Here is a 20,546-nt window from a genome sequence, read left to right on the forward strand (position 1 = left end):
TCAAATCTTAGATAGGACAGTACTGTAAACCTTCTTCCTCGTCGAATAACCAGGAGAAAGAAGAGATGATGCATGAACATTTCGGTGACATGCCCTTATCATAGCAAATGCGAGTAGCAAATTCAAAATAAAATATTGCCTGCCTCTGGGTGGTAGAACTGATCAAGAACCGCCACACTCTGCAGGCATGCTGGCAATGTAGGCAGGCGCTTCGACAACCTTTTGGTACGGATTACCCCCTGTCAAAACGAGACATCCTACAGTACAATTAGCTGCTGTATCTCTGTCGACTGTGCTGTGTTATGATGTTCCTCACAATTGTCCTCAACAACTGATGTATCCAATCTTTCTGAAGATGCGGCAGTATGAACGCGTGCATGACTGCCGGCGCTGACCGGGTGGATGGCGCTGTGCTGTGCTGGTGCTGTCCAGACTTGGATGCCAGCGGTGTGGACCACGCTTTTGCCACGTGCGCCATTTATGAGGTACAGACTTTCGGCGGTGTTCACGCATGCGTTGCGAGGAGCAGAGCCTGCGTCCGGTTGAAGGAGATGACGTAGCAGTCGTCGAAGCACATGATGTAGCTGCGGATGGTGGTCACCTTACCGCCGATGTCAGGAGACTGCGTGACCGGCTCCCGCTGGTACATGTCCATGTCCAGGGGGGAGCTACTTTGGATCGCGAGCGCGTGCGGGCATAGTTCCCTGAGCATAGGGGCGTGCGCGCACAGCAGCCCCTAGACGTTACCTTCCCCTTCTCGCCAAACTTATCGTGTATATTGATTCGTACGTGGCTAAATGTTGACAGTTAAAAAATTCCAAACGGACACGTAAAAATCAATTCATAGATATCAAGAGCATACGATGTCGTATCACGACACGCAGAAAAGCTGCACGCGCCTGTGGCGCACTGTACTCGGTTTACCGTAAACTGTTGATTTCGGAGTCGGAGCCCCGCGCCCTTGACCCAGGGTGACCCTTTTAGCGGTGACCTCGTGTCCTGACGGGCTCTAATCCGTGCCAAAAGGCTTTCGATGCGCCCGTCCACATTATTGGCCAACCGGCGGAGAGCGGCGAGCCTTGGCCAGCCCAAATGGAATCTCTCAGGGACGTGGGGACCGCTGCGAGAGGGTGGAGTAAGAGTTACGAGCTAACCATTTCAGTAGCCTTTACGCGTCAGCTGTTCATTTTCCGCAGAAATGTAGCGCGTTACACCGATTTGTAGTTGTGGCTGCTGGGCTGTTTCGTTGCGTAGCGCGCTTCGCGCGCATCTATCGCGTCACTAATGTGCGATCACTGATCTGATCACTGATCTGCGGTCACTGATCTTATCACTGATCTGCGAATGTGTTTTAAACAGCGTTTACTCTGCAGAGGCAGTGCAGATGGATTTGTGATAGCGTCTGCGTCGGAATAATTTGAGACGTAATTTGTGATAATGTCTCCGAGAAATATGCACGTTCGGCCTTCGGTCTTGACGTTTAAATAAGGACATCTTCTGTTGTTTCATTCTCTTCCGTAGTGAAATCAGACATCTTTGACCGATTGCAGGCTATATGTTTTATGTTGGGGCCGTAATTAAAAATGCTATCTTCCCAGGATGAGTTATCACAGAACGAGCTAGAGGGGATTGTGGGGCTGCATGTAAAGAGCGAGTGTTTTGTTGCACCCACTGTGCTGCTCAGCTTGACAAACATAAGGTGGGTACTTGTAACGGGTCATTCTAAAATAAAGCCTGCGAAAACATCTGTCATCTGCAGCTTAGTGCCACCGGGAACAAAACATTACCTCAATCGCGGCGTAGATCACCGTGCTCTTTGTTGTCGTCAGTATACACAAGGCCCCATGCACAGCGCGAGTTCAAGACCGGACGGTCACGTGACCCGTATCTCCTGACTCCAGGTGGCCCCACATACCAGACCTGCACGCGGTGTCGACACTGGCGACGGGTCGCGGGAGATTAAGACCACCCGCTGCGCGCACGGACATGCTCGGTCGTTTCTACAATTCGGGAGCGGTTATTAGTGCTGCTTCATATTCACGGCCATAAATATTCATGTGTGTCTGCCCCGCGCTTACACGCCAGCACCGTCAGCTGATTGTTGTTCTCGAGCGCCAGCTGTTTGCTGTAGCTCTTCACCGACAAGGGAAGTTTTCTGTGCTGTTGGGCATGCACGAAGCAGCGTCAGAAAGCTGCGTAGTGGGTAGGGGTGGGGGGGGGGGTATCAGAACTTATATTCAAGTCAATTATATCTATGTGTCACCACCAAGACAGTCAACTTCCGCGAAAAGCGAAGGTCAGTCTCCTACGACTACCTCTTCACCCGGGGGGGGAGGGTGCCGGGTTCCAGATGCACTAGATCCATTAAGCCACCACAGTTTTTTGTCACCACCCTCTCAGCTTTGAATGCGAGATCGGTCAAACCGATGGCACGTGTGTGTCGATACCATCGGTTCAGATATTCCGCGCGACAGCGACGGTTGGTATAGCAGGACCCCCCTTCAGTCCCGACATTCTGAGCGACAGCGATGGTTGATATAGCAGGGCTCCTCTCCAGCTGACTTTGCTGGAGTCATCGATACTGACCCCGAAGACGGGAGTAACGTCATACTAGATAACAGCTTGCGTGCAACAGCAATGTGCCGGCATTATACCAGCTTCGCACCAAAACATACCAACTTCACGCCAAATCACACCACCATTTTTACCAAAACACATCAACATTGACCAGCATTACACCAGCAGGTGCCTCAGCGGTCTGGGGAAAGGTGTTGGGGCCTGTGATCCAGCGGCACTGGGTACAGGTCCCCGAGTGGGCTTGCTGGTCCGAATGACGAATAAGCTGACAACTGGACAATGAGGGTCAACACAGTCCGAGGTGGCTGTGCCCCAGCATTGTGTGACACCATAGACCATCCGCGGGCCTGCCTGGTGAAAGGGCGAAGGGAAAATTACAGGTTGAATGTGACGGCACAGCATGAGCGTTCTGTTCACGGTGTACATAACGAGCTATGCTTAGCAGATACCTTGAAACCAACGTCATCCATGCCAACCATTCGGAAGAAATAATAAACAACACCGTGTTGACGTTACGCCAACATTTTATCAGCATTATACCGACATTTTACGAACATTATGCCAACATTATACCAACATTATGCCAGCGCTTACTAACATTATGTCAACACTATGCCATTCAACATTAAAGCCTCTGGTCGCCGCTCAGATCCCCGGGGTGAGATGTCAACCCTGGAAGTGGCTGTAAGAGGCCCGGGACGTACAGTGTCCGACACCAGGGGGACTTGGCTACTGAGAGGCCCGGGACGTACAGTGTCCGACACCAGGCAGACTTGGTCACTCAGAGGCCCGGGACGTACAGTGTCCGACACCAGGGGGATTTGGCTACTGAGAGGCCCGGGACGTACAGTGTCCGACACGAGGCGGACTTGGTCACTCAGAGGCCCGGAACGTACAGTGTCCGACACCAGGGGGACTTGACTACTAAGAGGCCCGGGACGTACAGTGTCCGACACGAGGCGGACTTGGCTACTAAGAGGCCCGGTACGTACAGTGTCCGACACCAGGCGGACTTGACTACTAATCTGCCTCACGGCTGTTGCTGGGGTGGTGGTGGACGAGAGAGGCCGGGAACGATTTCCAGGAAGGATTTCCCACACCGGGACGTGGCTATTTCTTTGTTTTGCTTCTGCTGCTGCTGCTGATGTTGTGTTATGCTATGTTATGTTATGCCATGTTATGTTGTGTTATGTCATGTTGTGTTGCATTGTGCTGTGTTGTGATGCGGTGTGGTGACGTACTGTATGGTGTGGTGTGGTGCGCGTATGGTGCCTCCGTGTGAGTGTGGAGAGGGCATTGCACGCAAGGTGGCAGCCAAGATTTTCTTAATTACAGGGAAGGTTTGATGCAAATGCATTACACCAATTTTTAACTTCTTATCAGGAGCCATCGATGAACACAATACAAAATAAACGCCTGGGGGAGAGACCTCCTCACTTGCAACCCTAGTGGCATGTATCGATGATCCAGCTTTAGCCAACGGGCCGAAAAAAACGATTAGTTTATGACGTGGATTAAGATGTTACAAGTTACTTGGCCCAAGACGTTCTTGGTAGGTCTCAATATGCTGTTTGCAAAACTGGCCAAATATGACCTGGCTTTTGACCCAGGAAGTAACGGGGGTGATTACGGGCGCGGAGACGGCTGATGGTAAGCACTGGCATCGAATGCTTTTGTGCTCAAACTACTGTGGAACGAATGAAGGTGAGATTCAATCTGCGTCATTAATTTGCCAACCACCCATGCTTTAAAAGTCGATTTGCATATATGTTAACACGAATGTTAATCCGCCAACACTGATAAGGATCGAGCTCTTCAACTGGATGCGCCCATGAACGACACCAACTCTTAAATTTTGTTGTTTGCCTAGAAAGGCTTAAACTTCGACAACAACCTGAACATAATTTGCCCTGGCTGTTGCCTTCACACGGTACAGTCGAGCGTGTTACGCTAGTTGATTATGAGGCAATAAGTTAATGAGCGCAGCCAGTTTAAATGGCACATGCTTCTGAAAAGAATAATGTCTCATTTTCCGCCTCAAATCCCCCGAAATATCTCGCACCTGGCTGAGCGGCCACCGACTCCCCTCATTTTCTCAAGGGCGTTATCTCGCGTGAGATAATGTCCTCATTCCTCAGGACACTATCCCCCCGTGACAGGCCACACGCGGCAGCAGCGATATCGCCAGGCTGCGCTGCTGCTCTGCCCGGCACCTGTTCCCCGCCAGAATTCCACCGTAACCACCCGTCACCGCCCCTCCCCATCGGCGGAGCGGGCGCTTTGATCGCACGCGCGCGGCGGGAGCTGCGGGAGGGGACATCGACGGCGTTTGGCTGACGCCCGTCGCCGCTCAGCCAATCAGCGCTGTTGTGACATTCAAATCAGCTGACTGAGGAATTCCGACGATAGAGGAGACTGCCCCGCGGGAGCCGAGATGAAAATGGAATCGATGATGGTAGTGTGTGTGTGGGGGGGGGGGGGAGGGAGGGGGGGGGGAGCGGGAACCGGACCTGGACGATTTCGCGGGCGATTTCACATTGGCCGACGATTTTCACACAGGAGAGGGTGAAGGAACTTGTCCAATGCGGTAGCGGTGGGTGCCAGGGAGGCGGTGAAAAAGGGGGCAGGGGAACCATACAAACTGGACAGTGGTGTTAACGTAAAGAATATGGCGACCGACTGTGATGCATAGACTCGGAATCTCCCAACTATCTACAACGTTCCTCCTCATTTCGGAACCGCAGACTTAAGGCATACCGCTCCATCTAGAAATGGTTCCATGCCAGTAAAACTCAAGAACTGGCGTTCAGATCGGCATCAGGTCAGTGAACAGCTAAAAAAAAAACATGTACGCTTCGCAGCTGTTGGCGCGGCGCATGGGATAAATTGGACTTTGGAGTCGCTGTGCTCGTGCCAAATTCCCAAATAAGGGTGTTGACAGTGGGCCGTGAAGTGGCCCATGGCCGGGGCAGCGCCACCCAAGACTGGTGCGTCACGCCATACGGCTCGTAAATCCAGTCTCCCGGTACGGCAGAGTATGGGAACAGGTCCAGCGATCACTGACGAAGAAGCCCATCATGGTGTCGAGCTTGTGCCCGCTCTGATCCGACGGCAGCAGGGACCGTCTGAGGTCAACTATAAGGATGCGTGGAAGTCGCTGAATCTTGAAGTTTTTGAGGCACTTTTGACACTTCTGACGCATGGAACACGTCGGCTTTTCTTCTCCATCAAGCACCTCTTCCTTAGAAAGACGTCAAAACGGTCCTGCCTGCGCAACTGGCCTGTCATGGATGAGATCGGCCGGCTCAGGTCCCAGGAAGGGTCAAACGTCCTGGACGCGTGGCCGCACACCGTGCACCGCAGCGAAGACTTGAGCTGTCCGACAAACAGGCTAGCGAACTTCGAGTTCTTCAGGACCAGAAATCGCTTCCAGGCCTCCAGCGGGCTCTTGCTGGCACTGAGGCTGACATTGATGTGGGTGGGTTTGGGCTCGGGCACCAGGGCATTTGCCTCATCAGGGCATTTGCCATTAGCATGACAAATGCCCTGATGAGGACACCCTTCATGATGGAGGTGGTCGTACTGATCGCTCTCGGGTATTCGCCCCGCAGGATGTAGTCATGCAGGGCGCGGGTGTTGCTCAGACATTGTAGCGCCGCGTTCATGAAGCACGCACTGCCGATGTTCCGGGGTCCCGTAAGGACGAGCGGTCGTGTGGCGCGCCGCGCCCTACCGCCATCTTCGCTCGAGCTGATGATCCCCGGGCAGCTCCACGGACAGACGGCCAATACGTGAAGGGGTTGGGAAGGGCTGTCCCACCACTAGTTCCGCCAGTTAAAATCTGCGATTGCATGTATGCTAGAAATGTGATTCAGCGTCACAAAAATCCTCAAGAGCGGTTTTTGGCTTAATTCAGCGAGAGAATGAAGGCAAACAAAGGCTCATTGTGCTTATTAACGGCTCATTGTGCGTGACTTCGGACCGGGCTTCAGACCATGTGGAGAGGCTGGAGGGGAGGAAGCCGATCCACCTCAGTAGACTGGTAACGCAATATTTGAATGAGTTTCTTGTTTCACCCAGGCGAAGGCTCCTGAAGAAGCACTGCGTGAGGGGAACGAAAAATGGCAGAAGAGCGCGATTTTGCAATGAGTTTTTCCTAAACCAGCACACATCGATATACAATCCGCTTCTTTGTGTTTCTATTTCGCTGTGTTTTTTACAAGCTATTTATATGTGTTTCTTCTCTCACATTTCTCCCCGCCTGCTAAGCTACTCGTAAACTTTCGAATGCAAACATACTCGCATTTTTTTCTTAGACATTTCGTCTTCACCCCACCATCCTGCGCGCTATCAGGTAGTCCACCTCCTCACCGCATCCAACACCATCATCACGTCCTGCCCTGAACCATGAACACCGCTGTGATCCAGATCAAGTTCCTCCTGCTCTTCCTTAGCGCGCTGATGCTGGCCGTGGACCTCACCCTCTTCTGCTTCGTCCAGTACAACATCCTGCACATGAGCGTGTTCCAGCCGGAGGCGGCCGTCCAGTCCGCGCACATAGCCGCCGAAGTGACCACCATGCTCAACTGCATCATGTGCTTCGCCGACTGCTACGTCACCTGCTTCGAGCGGGCCCACAGCAGGCGGCACGTCAAGGCACTGGTCTGCGCCGTCGTGTCCGTCTGCATCTTCATGTCCAACACGGCCTCTTACTTCTACATTGCCGGCGGGAAGGTGAGAACTGCGGAGGAGTGGAAGAGCAAGAGAGAAGAGAGAGGGGAGGGGGTGGCTTGCTTCCCGTAGCCAAGGCTGCGCGATCTCTCAGCGATCTTGTGTCGTCACTCAGAGCGCGCGGGGTTGTGCTCTCTCACTCAGTCGTGCGCAGTTGCGCGTCGACAACGTCTGCGTTGTGTACGCATGTTTGGGTCATGCATGATAACTAGGCCACTAGTTCATACTACGTCACGCTACGCGCATATGAACGATGCACGTCATGAGCATATCGTTACAAACCTAGTTCGTGAATTCCCCAATGGCCTGCTCGTACTTGCTTGGCCACAGGCTAAGTTCTCAACATGGTCGATTCAGCCACACACACTCAAAACCGCGAGACCTAAACAGTTTTAATGCCACGCACATTTGCCAGCCGTCGACATCAAAACATGTAACTCCCTCATTCTACAATATGGACCAAAAAACCTACGAATGCAAACTTGGCCCGGTATGGGGTAACGAGAGCACCTGCAGAAACGGCGTAAGAAAGGGACTAAGCGTAAAGATACTTGACCATTTTCGATCAATCGGACAGGGCGGGCCGAGGAGAGAGCTCGCTGTAATCAAGCACGGAACGAGATAGAGGCGTGTTCGTCATGACCAAGCACGTGAAAAAGGAAATTCTTAGAATAGTCCTGGAGCCACGGCGCAAGCCATTCCTTGCCCGTTGGCTCAAGTTTTAGCTGATGGTGCAAGTGCGAGATCATTTCGCGGCACGAAAGGCAAGCGGGGACTGGAAATGAGAGCATCTTACCTGGCTGAGTCCCGGTCAGGGCTGACCTGCCGCCCTGGACCCCCCCCCCCGCGTCTCCTCGCCCCCCCCCCCCCAAACCAGCCAAGCCAACAGTGGCATCCGTTTTGCTGCGCACACATGCGGAGAACTATCACGAACATTACGCTTCTGCTGGGGCATAAGTGTTTGCCCAAAGACAGGCTGCATCCCACGAGCATTGCACGATTAAAGTACGACGCCTCAGTCCACTAAACCACCTTTTCTTAAAAGGGGACGCCACTTCGTCACCACGACCCTTTTGAGGAGCTCCAGCGGCTGTATTGGCCATGCTAGCGCCGAGGGAACATGACGCAGCCTGAATTCCAATCCGGCCCCCCATCCCTCACGAAGAAATCCTACGTCCTAACTATTTGGCATTACGCTTCCTCCACTAGGCCGTTACGGCGGCCAACCGTTGCCGCGCAGAAGAGCACAAAATCAGTGAGGCTCAGGTAACCATAACCGTAACAATATCAACGATGCGTTTGTGATGCATGACATCATACATAGATGCAACGGTAGATACAAAGATTGTGCATAGCATCGGACCTGATGAAAGGCATAGATACAAAGATGGCGCGCAGCACTGAACCTGTCATCTCTAACCTGTTACCTGATTTACAGAAACAACAATGAGAAGGTGTGCATAAGCACAATAGCACATACCTCTCGCACCTTTAAGGCAGCAAGAATGTTTTCGCTTCAGAAGTAATGCGTTAAGCTCGGCAAAATTGAACACGAAAGCTTTCTTCCCGTGAAATCGTTCTGCCCGAAGTACAAATGCGAAGCCAATGAAGTGAACGTGTTTGGCCATGCTCACAACAGCTAGGGTACTTTGTGCTTTGACTAAATAATGTAACGCGTTGCACTACCACTCACTTTGATGTACATCGAAGAAGGAAAGAAGACCGGCATGGTTCAGTTCAACGTATCGTACAATCAGCAAGAATGGTGACAACAATCGACCTTGAAACATCATGGGTCATTTTCCATCGTAGAAGATGTAAAATTCCACTGCAAAAACAACTTGAAACGCCGTAAAAACTTTCCAGATGCAACAACTCATTGTTTGACCTTTGTTAAAGTAACCATTGTTGACTGATTGTTGAATCTTTGTGGAGGAAGATGTTCTTGATTCATGGTACCTTTTAGAATCTGGCCAAAGCGATTATTTCAGGCGGCTGAAAACGGGGCGGAAGTGTGTGTGTGTGTGCGCGCGCATGTGTGTGTGTGTGTGTGTGTGTGTGTGTGTGTGTGTGTGTGTGTGTGTGTGTGTGTGTGTGTGTGTGTGTGTGTGTGTGTGTGTGTGTGTGTGTGTGTGTGTGTGTGTGTGTGTGTGTGTGTGTGTGTGTGTGTGTGTGTGTGTGTGTGTGTGTGTGTGTGTGTGTGTGTGTGTGTGTGTGTGTGTGTGTGTGTGTGTGTGTGTGTGTGTGTGTGTGTGTGTGTGTGTGTGTGTGTGTGTGTGTGTGTGTGTGTGTGTGTGTGTGTGTGTGTGTGTGTGTGTGTGTGTGTGTGTGTGTGTGTGTGTGTGTGTGTGTGTGTGTGTGTGTGTGTGTGTGTGTGTGTGTGTGTGTGTGTGTGTGTGTGTGAGAGGTGACTGATAGGTCACACTGCCAATGAAATTGTTTTTATGAATCATTGCCGCGCACAGAGTGTCGTACTCAATCTGTTGTCGTGAACCGACCCTGTGTTTCAGTACCAATATGCCATACCAACGAAGAATATAACGGCTTTTAACCCAGACAACATGCAGGACATTTGGCTGGATGAGATCCACGCCTACCTGTCAGAATACGAAAATTCTAGAAACGCAAACAAGACAAAAGCGGTAAGTGCCTCAGAACACACAAATAAGGGAGAATAATGCATGCCGCCGCAAGACCAAAATCTTCTGCAATGCTGCTGCTGCAAAAACAGTCCGCAAAACCCAAATCCAACTTTTCATATGTTTCAAACGGACGTCATCTCTCATGTAGTTGGTGCGCAGTTGAGCTCGTATTCATGCGCATATGACTTTGTATACAATATTGATCGAGCCCTCATGACACGCGCGCGCAATAAGTGGAGCTGGGCTGGGCGTACGTCACGGAGAACCCGTGACTCAGGCGTCATGAATGGTGTGACGGAGGTCGGCTTATCGCACGGCACTGCCGTCCATCGTCGAATGTGATGAGGCTTAGCTTCGTCAGAGCTATGCTTCATCAGATCTAAGCTTCATCAGAGCTAAGCTTTATCAAAGCTTATCTTCGTAAGATCTGAGCTTCATCAGAGCCAAGCTTCATCAGAGCCAAGCTTCTTCAGAGCTAAGCTTCATCAGAGCTAATCTTCATCAGATCTAAGCTTCATCAGAGCCAAGCTTCATCACAGCCAAGCTTCATCAGAGCTAAGCTTCATCAGAGCTGATCTTCATCAGAGCCAAACTTCTTGAGGGATAAGCTTCATCAGAGCTAAGCTTTTTCAGGGCTAAGCTCGGTTTGCGTGCTCTTGACTTACGATCTGAACCTGTTTCAGAACTCGTTGAAATACCTGGTGACGCTGGACTATTTCCAGCAAATTTCCCACTGCTGTGGGGTCATCAGCTTTGCTGACTACACGACGTAAGTTGCGCCATGGTCTGGGGCATGACCTGAATACCCTGACTTTAGCGCTCCCACGGGGTTTTACGGATTATGATCACGGATTTTGGTGGGACATCTACTTTTGGGTGCTTTCATCCAGTCAACGTCCACGGGTCAACACTGATTTCTCAAAAAGTCGGAGTGTGGTCAGCCCCGGGCCCTCTTAGCTCTTGTACCCCTAATGCCCTGACTTGCTTTGTACAAACTTGCATGATGAAACACACACACAGCGCAACAGAGGGTAACAGCAACATTTTCTGGCATTTAAAGGAGCACCTGTCGGGTGCTGATTTTAAGCAAAAAGTTGACTAACAGCTTCAAGACTGTGGGTGTTGGCACCAAGCCTTACATACGACACATACAGCGAATAATACGGAATCTACTGACTTGCTTCAAGTTACAAAATTGCATGATTATATGCGCCACTAAAATTTACGACGGCGGCCAGGAGCTCCTAAACCACGAAGGCCCAAATTTGCTGAGCTGTCCACAACACGGCCGCCAACAGACGGAATGATTTCTCTGACGTGTCAGCTGCCACCGTGACACGCGCGTGACTGACACAGCTGTGCGTGCGCGTGTGCGCCAGACTCGGGGTTCCCATTCCGAAGACCTGTGAGTGCGGCACACACGAGAGCATCCTGCACTCCTGCACCCGCGGCAAGAAGACCTCGACCGGCGGGGTGAGCCCCACCGGGTGCACACAAATGTGCACCTGGTGACACACTATGCTACCGTGCTCTGCACTGTGTCCGCTGTGCTATTTGCGTCACAGCGAGCTGTCGTGTGATCTGTTACAGGACATACGCAGTCTAGTCTGTCACATTCACATGTCATCTGATCTGTCGCACCACCCATGCCGTTCTTTCTGTCACAACACATGTGCCGTCTGCTCTGTCACAACATCGTTATCTAATCTGTCATAGCACATGTCATCTGATCTGTCGTACCACCCATGCCGTTCTTTCTGTCACAACGCATGTGCCATCTGCTCTGTCACAACATCGTTATCTTATCTGTCATAGCACATGCCATGTGATCTGTCGCAGCGCGCGTGCCATCTGGTCCGTCACGGCAAATCTGTCATCTGACCTGTTATAGTCAGTTATCTGACCTTTCAAAACATATCTGTCTTTTGATCTGTCACAACATATAAGCTATCTGGCCTGTCATAAGATATATGTTATCTGTCCTCTCATGGCACATTTATCATCTCGCCTGTCATGGCCCATATGTCATCTGACCCGTCACGGCCTGCCATGTGACCCGTCACCCGCCTGCAGCGGTCATTCGTTGGTGGCATGATCGACATGACCCAGTGGCGGAAATACATGGGCGGAGGGTCACCCTCTGACCCCGCCGAGGACGACCGCGAATCACGCGGAGGGGACGACGAGTACCAGCTGAAAAGGTTAGAGGCCACTCGCAGGTTAAGGGTCGACGCGTGCTGAACAGGCAGTAGGCAGCCGCGCCGCGAGAGAGGGCAAGGTCATGTCAGGAGTTTAGAAACGCAGTCGGAAATGATCTGCGCCATGTGGTGTAGTCAGGAGCGTTGCTGCGCAAAATGAGTCGGGGGGGGGGGGGGAGGGGGGCGAACGGTAAAAAATGACCTAATCTGCCTCCAAAATATGTCTACAAACAGGTTTCTCCCAGGATTTTGCCCACGTTCTTCTCAAGGTTGGGGCGGGCCTAATGCCCAAGTTTGGGGGCGGGCGGAGGGGGGGGGGGGGGGGCGGGCTGGAGCCCCTCAACTGAACAGTAAACCTTCCCGCTGGGCGTACTTATTGTCACCAACGCGTAATGAATGTCCGCATTATGTACATTTTAGGAGCATAACATATCGCAGTAGAACCCCAGTCATGTGATCTGTTTGCTCATCTGTTGAATTGTTCACGCATTATTTGGATAGTGCTATTGAGCGAAACCGGGGCACATGTTCCAGCGCTGCTTGCGGGGCCGGAGTTATGTAGCCCACAACACACAATGATGGCAGCGGGCAACCATTGAGGGCATTCAATCCATACTTTTTTTTTGGGGGGGGGGGGGCTCAAAATATTGTAATGGTCAGTCATAACAGTCAGTCATAGCAGTCAAACAGTCATGGGCCCATCGCAATGAATCCGTGGAAAATGCAGACGGGCCCCTACTCTCACCCAGCCACTGGATCTCCAGCCCCAACTTTCTTTCTCATTGTTGCAAAGTGCTTCGTGCACTAAGACATGATCTAGCGCATTCATCAAGCATCCGTCGCTATAACCATGACGGTCAAGTGCTGTCGCCCTGACCTGACCTGACCTGACCTGCATTCCAGGGAGGTGCACGAGGACGGCTGCGAGGAACACCGCATCAAGTACGTGCACGTGCTGAGCGTCCTTCTCCGGCTGCTCGTCTCCAGCAACTCGCTCAAGTTCATCTCCATCATCATGATTCCCATTCCCTGGCTGTACGAGAAGTGAAAGTGGGGATGATGACGTTGATGGCATGCTGATGCTGATGTTGATGCTGATGCAGCTGATGCTGATGCTGATGCTGATGCAGCTGATGCTGGTGATGCTGCGGCGTTGCTGACGGTGATGTGAACACGTCATCACTGTGAACGCCATGCGCTGGCTTCACTAGGAATGATCGTGATGATTTCGAGTCACGATGATGATGGTGATGATGAAGTTGTTATGATGGTCGCGGGACACCGCTGACTGGGATGCAGACGCACCATCACCGCGATGTCATTCCAACCCGTACACCGTATGACAGCTGATGGTTGCCATGACGACCGCCGCTTTCGCGATGTGAACACGACTCTGATGGTGGCCTCACTGTGAGAGCAGGGGTGGCGACCAAGGTGTGGTGTTGTGGTGTGACTTACCTGTGAGCAATGCCAGACTGTGGTGAAGTCTGACCTTTCAGCCTGCAAACCAGTCTGAACTCCGCGTGTCGGCGGTGAACGACCAATCATGATCAAGACCTCGTGCGAATCATCCAAATCACTGCTAATTATTTAGCAGTTTGCGTGCGTTTTTTGGACAAACCTATGACATTTCCGCGTGCGATGTAACGCAAGCGACGCATTTTATGTCCGAACGCATAACTTAGGCTCGATTTAATGATAGAAACAGCGTAATCACGAAAAGTTTATTGGCACCTTGCGAATTGAGCCCAAACGCGTCGAGATTCTCCACTTTAAAGGCAACTGCGGTAATATTAATGAGCACGTGCTGTGAATGTGCTAAAGGGAAGCTAAGTCGGCATATGTACACAAATGAAATAGCAGAGGTTTGTTTTCGGGCTATTGCTCTTCCATTCATTCTTTTTAGCTCCACCGGCTTTCCGGGCAAGAGTGTTTGACATGCGATGCACGGGACGTGCGGATACTTTGCCCACATCGCAGGTGAAGAAATATTAAAAGGTAATATATATGATGCATCTTAAGACAATGTCATCGGTTAAGGGTAGGACAAGCCTTTTTTGAGACAAAGGAATTCTGACCATCATTTGCGGATTCTCATCTTGGGGCTTACCTCATTGTTGGGCTAGATTAACATGATTTTTCTGACATTGACTGCAGGCTTCTAGCTGTACTCACAAGATGTTGCAGCCAATTTTGCATCATATCATAAATTTAAAAGTAATGCGTTAGATCATTTGTCTCCAACGCATTGTAAAACAGGTCGTTAAGACCTTAGTGTGGAAGAGGTTTTACAACATGTCTAGTACGGCACTAAAACTGCAGCTGAAGAGATGCTGCAATAAAACTATAAAAGTTTTATTTGCTTCACACGGTTAATAAAGCTCGTTAATGAAGTGGCGTAAATAAACCCGGCACAGTTTGACCTCGTGGGTATTTTTCTCGCAACGCAAAGTGCTAAGAAAGTACAAAAGTTCAGCAAGCTTCCAGGATGATGACAAGTCACGGAAGATGTATTTCCAAGCAGGTTCGTAGGCCATGCATGCGCCTCATGAATTCAGCAAACTCTCATGCCGCTTACCCACACAACAACAAGGGTGATCTAGCGCCGATTGGTTAACACGTCGGAAACCGTTTCGCTTATCAGGGATCGGACGAGAGCCTTACTAGGTTAATTTGTGTGAAATTAGCCTGAATGAAAGCCACGTACGTGTAGTGTGAAACCATACAAAAAAATTGGTTCATTGTGTTTTAGCGAAATTTTGGCCACATCACAACGACTGGGAAGTGGCAAGTCATGACTGTTAAATTTTGTGTAAAACGTTTCTGTTGACGGTCTGCAATAAGAGAGGAAGCATAAGGAGTTTTGCATGCCCTCTCCGCAGCCAAGCATACAGGCTCGTGGCTTCTCTGAGGCGTCTGACATCTCATTAGGAACAAAAAGGAAACATTTGACATGAAGAAAAATATCATTGACTTAAATGCAACAGATGTCCATGTAGTTGGCAGGTCATTATGTCTAGTTTCGCAGTCAACATTTCAATACTGCAGCAAAAATCTGAGCGGAAATGATGAGCATTTGTGGACAGCAGCATCAGACCAACGCGTTGTGAGCAGGCAGGCTCGCATGGTGTTTGTTCTCACGACAGTAATGAAAGCCCTACCGGCATGCGCATTATTTTAAGCTTCTTCAGTTGGACAGAAAAAGCGCGCAGTGGCGGGGGTGTGACGGCACCGCGTACCTCGTCTTCAGAACAGACGTGGCTGCAAAGTCGTTTGGCAGTTTTAATGGTCGCGATCAGTGGGAATGCTTTTGCGTTTCGGTGAATTACATACTTACGACTTCATCCACTGTTTTTCAGGAAATGGAAATTATTTCGTCCTACCCCATTACGGTCATTCTCTGCAATCACGCGCGTTCATGTACTCATAGCAGAAATGTGGTGTGCTAAAATAATCTGAGAGGGGACGGGGCAAGCCAGTTGAAAAGGTAGGTATGGAGCTCCTCAAACTGAATACGAAACTACAGCGCTGACTCAAAAGGCCTGACGCGAAACATCCACCGTGCAAAATTATAGTTGTCATTTCCGTCTGCCGGCGCATTAACTACCTTTCGCCTGCACGTGCTGAACAATCCGAACACCCCGCCCGTCACTAATTAAAGAGATTGGATTAATTTCTGCCCTGATGCAATTACAGTCTTGAGCAATTTGTCTTTGCCCGCTATCTGTGCGCCACCTGTCGTCAAAATTGCGACGCATTCGCCTCCGCGTGTATAATTTGCCACGGTACTCGGCAATTGTTTTCGTCAGTGGGCATATGGAGCAATGACTTCTGGTTTCTCGTTCAGCATTTCAAGTGGCGCTGCGTTCATCCGTGCCAGGACAAGTCACGAGTAGGCCGAAGCAACGCGATGGCTCTTAGCCAGCCTGGTTAATTCGTCCAAAGTGGCCGGGCTTAGACGCTGGGTGGTGCTTGGTGCCGGCTCGGCGAGCAGTGAAGGGGCTTGTCATGGTGTCATGGCACATTTTAGTCCCGGTGTTGTACTTTTCATCATGGGCTACGATGCTGGGCGCCTTACTGTTGATGGTGCGAGAAGAAACACATTTAAGGTGATCTCAGGCTGGATGCGGATCATATCTTTCAAAAAAAAAGTCTGCTACGCTGCTAGTTTGATGTCACCAATTACTTTTCTAAGCAGCGCAAAAAAATTCAGTTTTGCTCGAGGGGAACATGCAAGCTTTCCTTTCTAGGACACGTTCAGGTGTCATGATTTATGTATGACGGCAGGCTGCGGAAATGTAGGTTCGTGATATATATATATATATATATATATATATATATATAAATATATATATATATATATATATATATATACAAATACATCTTGCACATTATACTATAACAGATCTACATACGTCCTGAGCAGATAAGACTACTCTACATTGATATATGTACATCCATTCAGCTTTATGTGTCACTTGTGTTGCTTCAAAATCGCCAACCAAGTAAGCTTTGCTGCTCGGTTTTATGACAATGTTTTTCTCGGTATAGTCATCTGCGTGCCCGCCAAACATACGGACGTGGATAACGCAGACAAAAAACGATTACGATTTAATCCATGACGAATGACCGATTGATGTAGAGGCAATCAATTTGATATCAACCTCTTGGAGAGAATATTGTGTTTTTCCTCTTATTTTCATCACGAGCGGTGGCGTAGCTTAATATTTCGCCATTTTTCTCGCCAAATTTTGTCAAATTGGAGCACGGGATGCTATTTCATCCATCCAATTTAATCTTCGTCGTTCAGGTGGCCCGTGTCGTCAGGTGACCGTGTTGTCAGGTGAGCAGGCCTGTGTGGAGCAGGGCTCCTTCAGTAGCCTCTGACCGTCGCCGTCTGTTTTCAATGGTGGCACCGCCTCCGGCAGCTTTACGACGCTCAGCGGCAGTAAAACAGGTCATGACCTGGCCGCGTGGAGGTCAATTTCAGAGGTCAGAGGGAGGCGTGGGAACCGGAACGCCCCAGCATCTGAGAAAATGGACCAATCCCGCGTACAACGAGAGCAGCAATTTCAAATATCCTTGATTTCTCACCGGTAGACAAGCTGTCTCAGCTACAGCAAGGAATGTTATTCGTGCTGTCCAATTCATATAAGGATTTTGGGAGCGTGCTGTTGGCATGCAGGCTCATGATATCGTCGGCCCCTTCTCCAACCCCACCAAGCATGTTTACCATTTTTCGTGTTAACCAAATTTCAGCCTATCCCAGGCATTCTCCCCTTTCCACTGCACATGCATATATCATGTGTACATGCACAGCATCTACATGAACACTATATATTGGACAGGGCTCGTTAGCCCACATGATCATATGTGAGGTGAAGGTCGACATTGACGCTGCGCTCACACGGACCTGGCCAATGCCCCAGGCGTGAAAGATGTCGACCGGAGCGACGTGATGATTTCTGGATGATTGATGCGGATGATGATTGTTGATTGATGACCATGGATGATTGATGATCAGTACTGACTGGCGATGACTGCCAATTATTGGTGACCGGTGCTGGTGATTGTCAACGATGATTGGTGCTAGTGATTGTCGATAATGATTGGTGACGGTCGATGACATTTGCTGATTATTGATGATGCCGACTGAGGATGATTACGTCAAAATGGCTCTTGAATATCAGGTAAGGGGAGGGACGCGATAATCATACCCAGAACTCTCATATCATGCACTGGCAGCAGCGTTCTTGCCAGTTCACTGGCTGGATTTCCGAAGGCTAGCTGGCACACTATTCAAACACGCTAACCACCCGTCCACGCCTGCTGTCACGGCCCCACCGCCGAGATGACGGATGCGCCCATCGCGTGACGGTCAGTCATACATCACGTGCACACACGCGCTGTCACGTGCACGCGCGCGCCTTCTGCAGCAGCTGCCGCGGTGACACAGCAGACAGCTCACAGCACGGGGCACACACCGGCGCGTGCTGTGCAGAGATACTTGGCGCGCTGTGATGATACGGTGGCGGCTACGTATGACAGATGACACAGGAAAGGGAGCGGGTAGGTCGATCAAAGCGCCTGGAGGGGCGTCAGCTCAGAAAGCTGCTTTGTAGCGCCCTTACTCGCTTTGCGTGCTTTCATCCGCCTTTCGGTCTTTACGCTGCAGTATGTCTGGGAAGGTGCGGCCGCAGTCGGGACCACATTGAAAGTCCGCAGTGAAGCAGCTCTGCGAAGCGATGTTAGTGGTTTGTGGCAACGGCGAATTACGTCAAATATCCCATAATGCACAGATCACAATCGCACAAACCGCAGTCGTTAGTCTGCATTGCATAGGCTTCAAGAGGTGCTCGCAGAGATCATGATTTGCTCCTCGTTGTAGAGCGATGCTGCTTCAAAACGCAGTATGACGTGGAGCGCCCCGTCATTTGATAACTACCCCAAGCTTTGCGCGATCGTATGGCATATACTGAACGTCAGAACAATCTCGAGAAATGAAACCGTGAAAGGAAATAAATTTCTGCACCGTTAGATATCTCTTTACATGGTAGTATTTGTATGGAATTTATCCAGCATGCTTTGCCGTAATTAGGAACTGTTACGGGAAAACACTGAGCGGCCACAGCATATTCAGAATAAACTGGCCAGATGTTTTCCTCTTTGAGGTGTTTGTTTCTTCCCACTGAGGTCTCTCGGTCTCTAAATCAGCGAACCATTCACCTGTCATAAAGCAAAATCTACATTCCAACCAAAAGTGATCTAGCCAGAGATGCTCTCAAGATAACGCCGCACGCCTGAACTGCAGGTCAGTTTTATCTCCACGTGAGTACTGGCCCGAGGGTCTCCCTGCAGGCGGGACATGACCACTTCCGAGATTCATTCATCGCGCTCAGATTGCTCGGCGCTCTATAGCCTGTCACGATCCCATTGCTCCGACCAGAAGCTCTTTGTGGGCTGTGCACAGTGCACACGTGTCAATCACAGAGAAACGTGCCCGTTTTCAACGATCGCCAGCGGTCCAGAAGTCCAGCTGATTATCCATAAACGATGCCATAAATTATCGCCGTGCAAGTAACCGAACCAATTACCGACCAGCAACATCTGCGGCGGCGGAGGCGCCTGCGCCGCACGCAGAAGCACGCGGCGGCACCTTCAAAGCGGCTGCCGTGGGAGCGGCGCGAGGCGCGTGGGAATTGAAGATGGGCGCGGAAATTGGGGAGTTTCAGATCAGTTATGCGGCCCGGCGGGTACCAGGCTACTGATGCGTGATGATTAGAGCGATTCGGCAGTGCTGAGCGCTGAGGTACGTGTGATACACACAGGGCAGCGGTTCCACGCCCGGTAATTGACCAGCGGCGTTGTAATTTGCGTTGTAGGTACTTGTGTAATTGTTTATGAGCGCAAAATCGACTCATTATCGTGAATGTGCGTGTGAAGTGCTTGTAATGATTATTTCTGTCCAGATGTGTGCTGACGCGGACACGGCTTCGTGCATCGAGAGCTTAGGAGGACGTAGACTGCACATTTGATGAAAACATGCTACTTGTAGAGAATAGCGTTTGTTAGCATGTTTTGACGTTCGCTATCATGATGTATTTTGACGTCACTTTAATTGCCACTGACGAGTGTTACCACGTTAACTGCATTACATCATGACTTAGGTTGCAGAGTCGAGCCTGAAGGCCGTGTGACTCTGGACATGTCAAAAATATTGAGGGGGTTTGTTCTGTCTATCTCTCTCATTTTCTCATATTTTGTTCGAAACCATCACATTATATTGTGGGCAGGAAGGGATTTCTCATTTTAGTCGACTACCACCAGGTACATTGGTGACATGATGCGATGAAAACGGATAATTCAGCTTTTTTTTTTGCAAACAACCAACGGTGTACAACCAAGTATGTGTTCACATAATATTGCTATGGTTGAACTTACTGCATTGCAAAGACCTAAGCACCAATATACTCATAATGAATCGGAAATTTTATCTACCTACCCGTTGCTACTTGATACAACATGCTAAGGTGTTCATCCGTTTCCGACGTGCGTGTTGTGGGTATTATTATCTCATTATAGAAAACCAGCTAGGCGTGAAAACAGGGACAGGCGAAGATAGGGACGGAGAGGAAGAGAGCAAAGACAAAAAGCATCACAAGGGAAAGAGAGAGAGAGAGAGAGAGAGAGAGAGAGAGAGAGAGAGAGAGAGAGAGAGAGAGAGAGAGAGAGAGAGAGAGAGAGAGAGAGAGTGTTGCTCTCTCCCAGGGGAGCAGTATGACTAAGACCTTCGCTGATCGCTCTGACGGTCAGCTGATCGCTGATCGCTCTGACGGAAGTAAACTCAGAGCACAACATGCCTCGCGAAGGCACGGACCATTCTGTAATCGCAGCTAAC

At 50.2% G+C, this 20,546-nt stretch overlaps 1 protein-coding gene across 1 annotated transcript; it reads left to right on the forward strand.

Annotated features, from left to right (window-relative positions):
* Nucleotides 1-6,984: 6,984 nt before the first annotated feature.
* On the forward strand, nucleotides 6,985-13,879 carry LOC119106873 (uncharacterized). Its single transcript, XM_037230209.1, has 6 exons — nucleotides 6,985-7,311; nucleotides 9,819-9,950; nucleotides 10,634-10,719; nucleotides 11,330-11,423; nucleotides 12,024-12,151; nucleotides 13,052-13,879. The coding sequence occupies exons 1-6, from the start codon at nucleotides 6,985-6,987 to the stop codon at nucleotides 13,194-13,196; spliced, it is 912 nt and encodes a 303-aa protein (XP_037086104.1). The 3' UTR covers nucleotides 13,197-13,879.
* The last annotated feature ends 6,667 nt before the right edge of the window (nucleotides 13,880-20,546 follow it).

This window comes from Pollicipes pollicipes, unplaced genomic scaffold (genome assembly GCF_011947565.3).
Source record: "Pollicipes pollicipes isolate AB1234 unplaced genomic scaffold, Ppol_2.1 Scaffold_6293;HRSCAF=7461_pilon_pilon_pilon, whole genome shotgun sequence".
Lineage (NCBI taxonomy): Eukaryota > Metazoa > Arthropoda > Thecostraca > Pollicipedomorpha > Pollicipedidae > Pollicipes > Pollicipes pollicipes.

Excerpts from the sequence above, each read along its gene's own strand:
- LOC119106873 (XM_037230209.1), top strand. The coding sequence starts at position 6,985 with ATGAACACCGCTGTGATCCAGATCAAGTTCCTCCTGCTCTTCCTTAGC. Across the intron at positions 10,720-11,329 it reads AGCTTTGCTGACTACACGAC|ACTCGGGGTTCCCATTCCGA; the intron begins GTAAGTTGCGCC and ends CGTGTGCGCCAG. Across the intron at positions 11,424-12,023 it reads AGAAGACCTCGACCGGCGGG|CGGTCATTCGTTGGTGGCAT; the intron begins GTGAGCCCCACC and ends ACCCGCCTGCAG.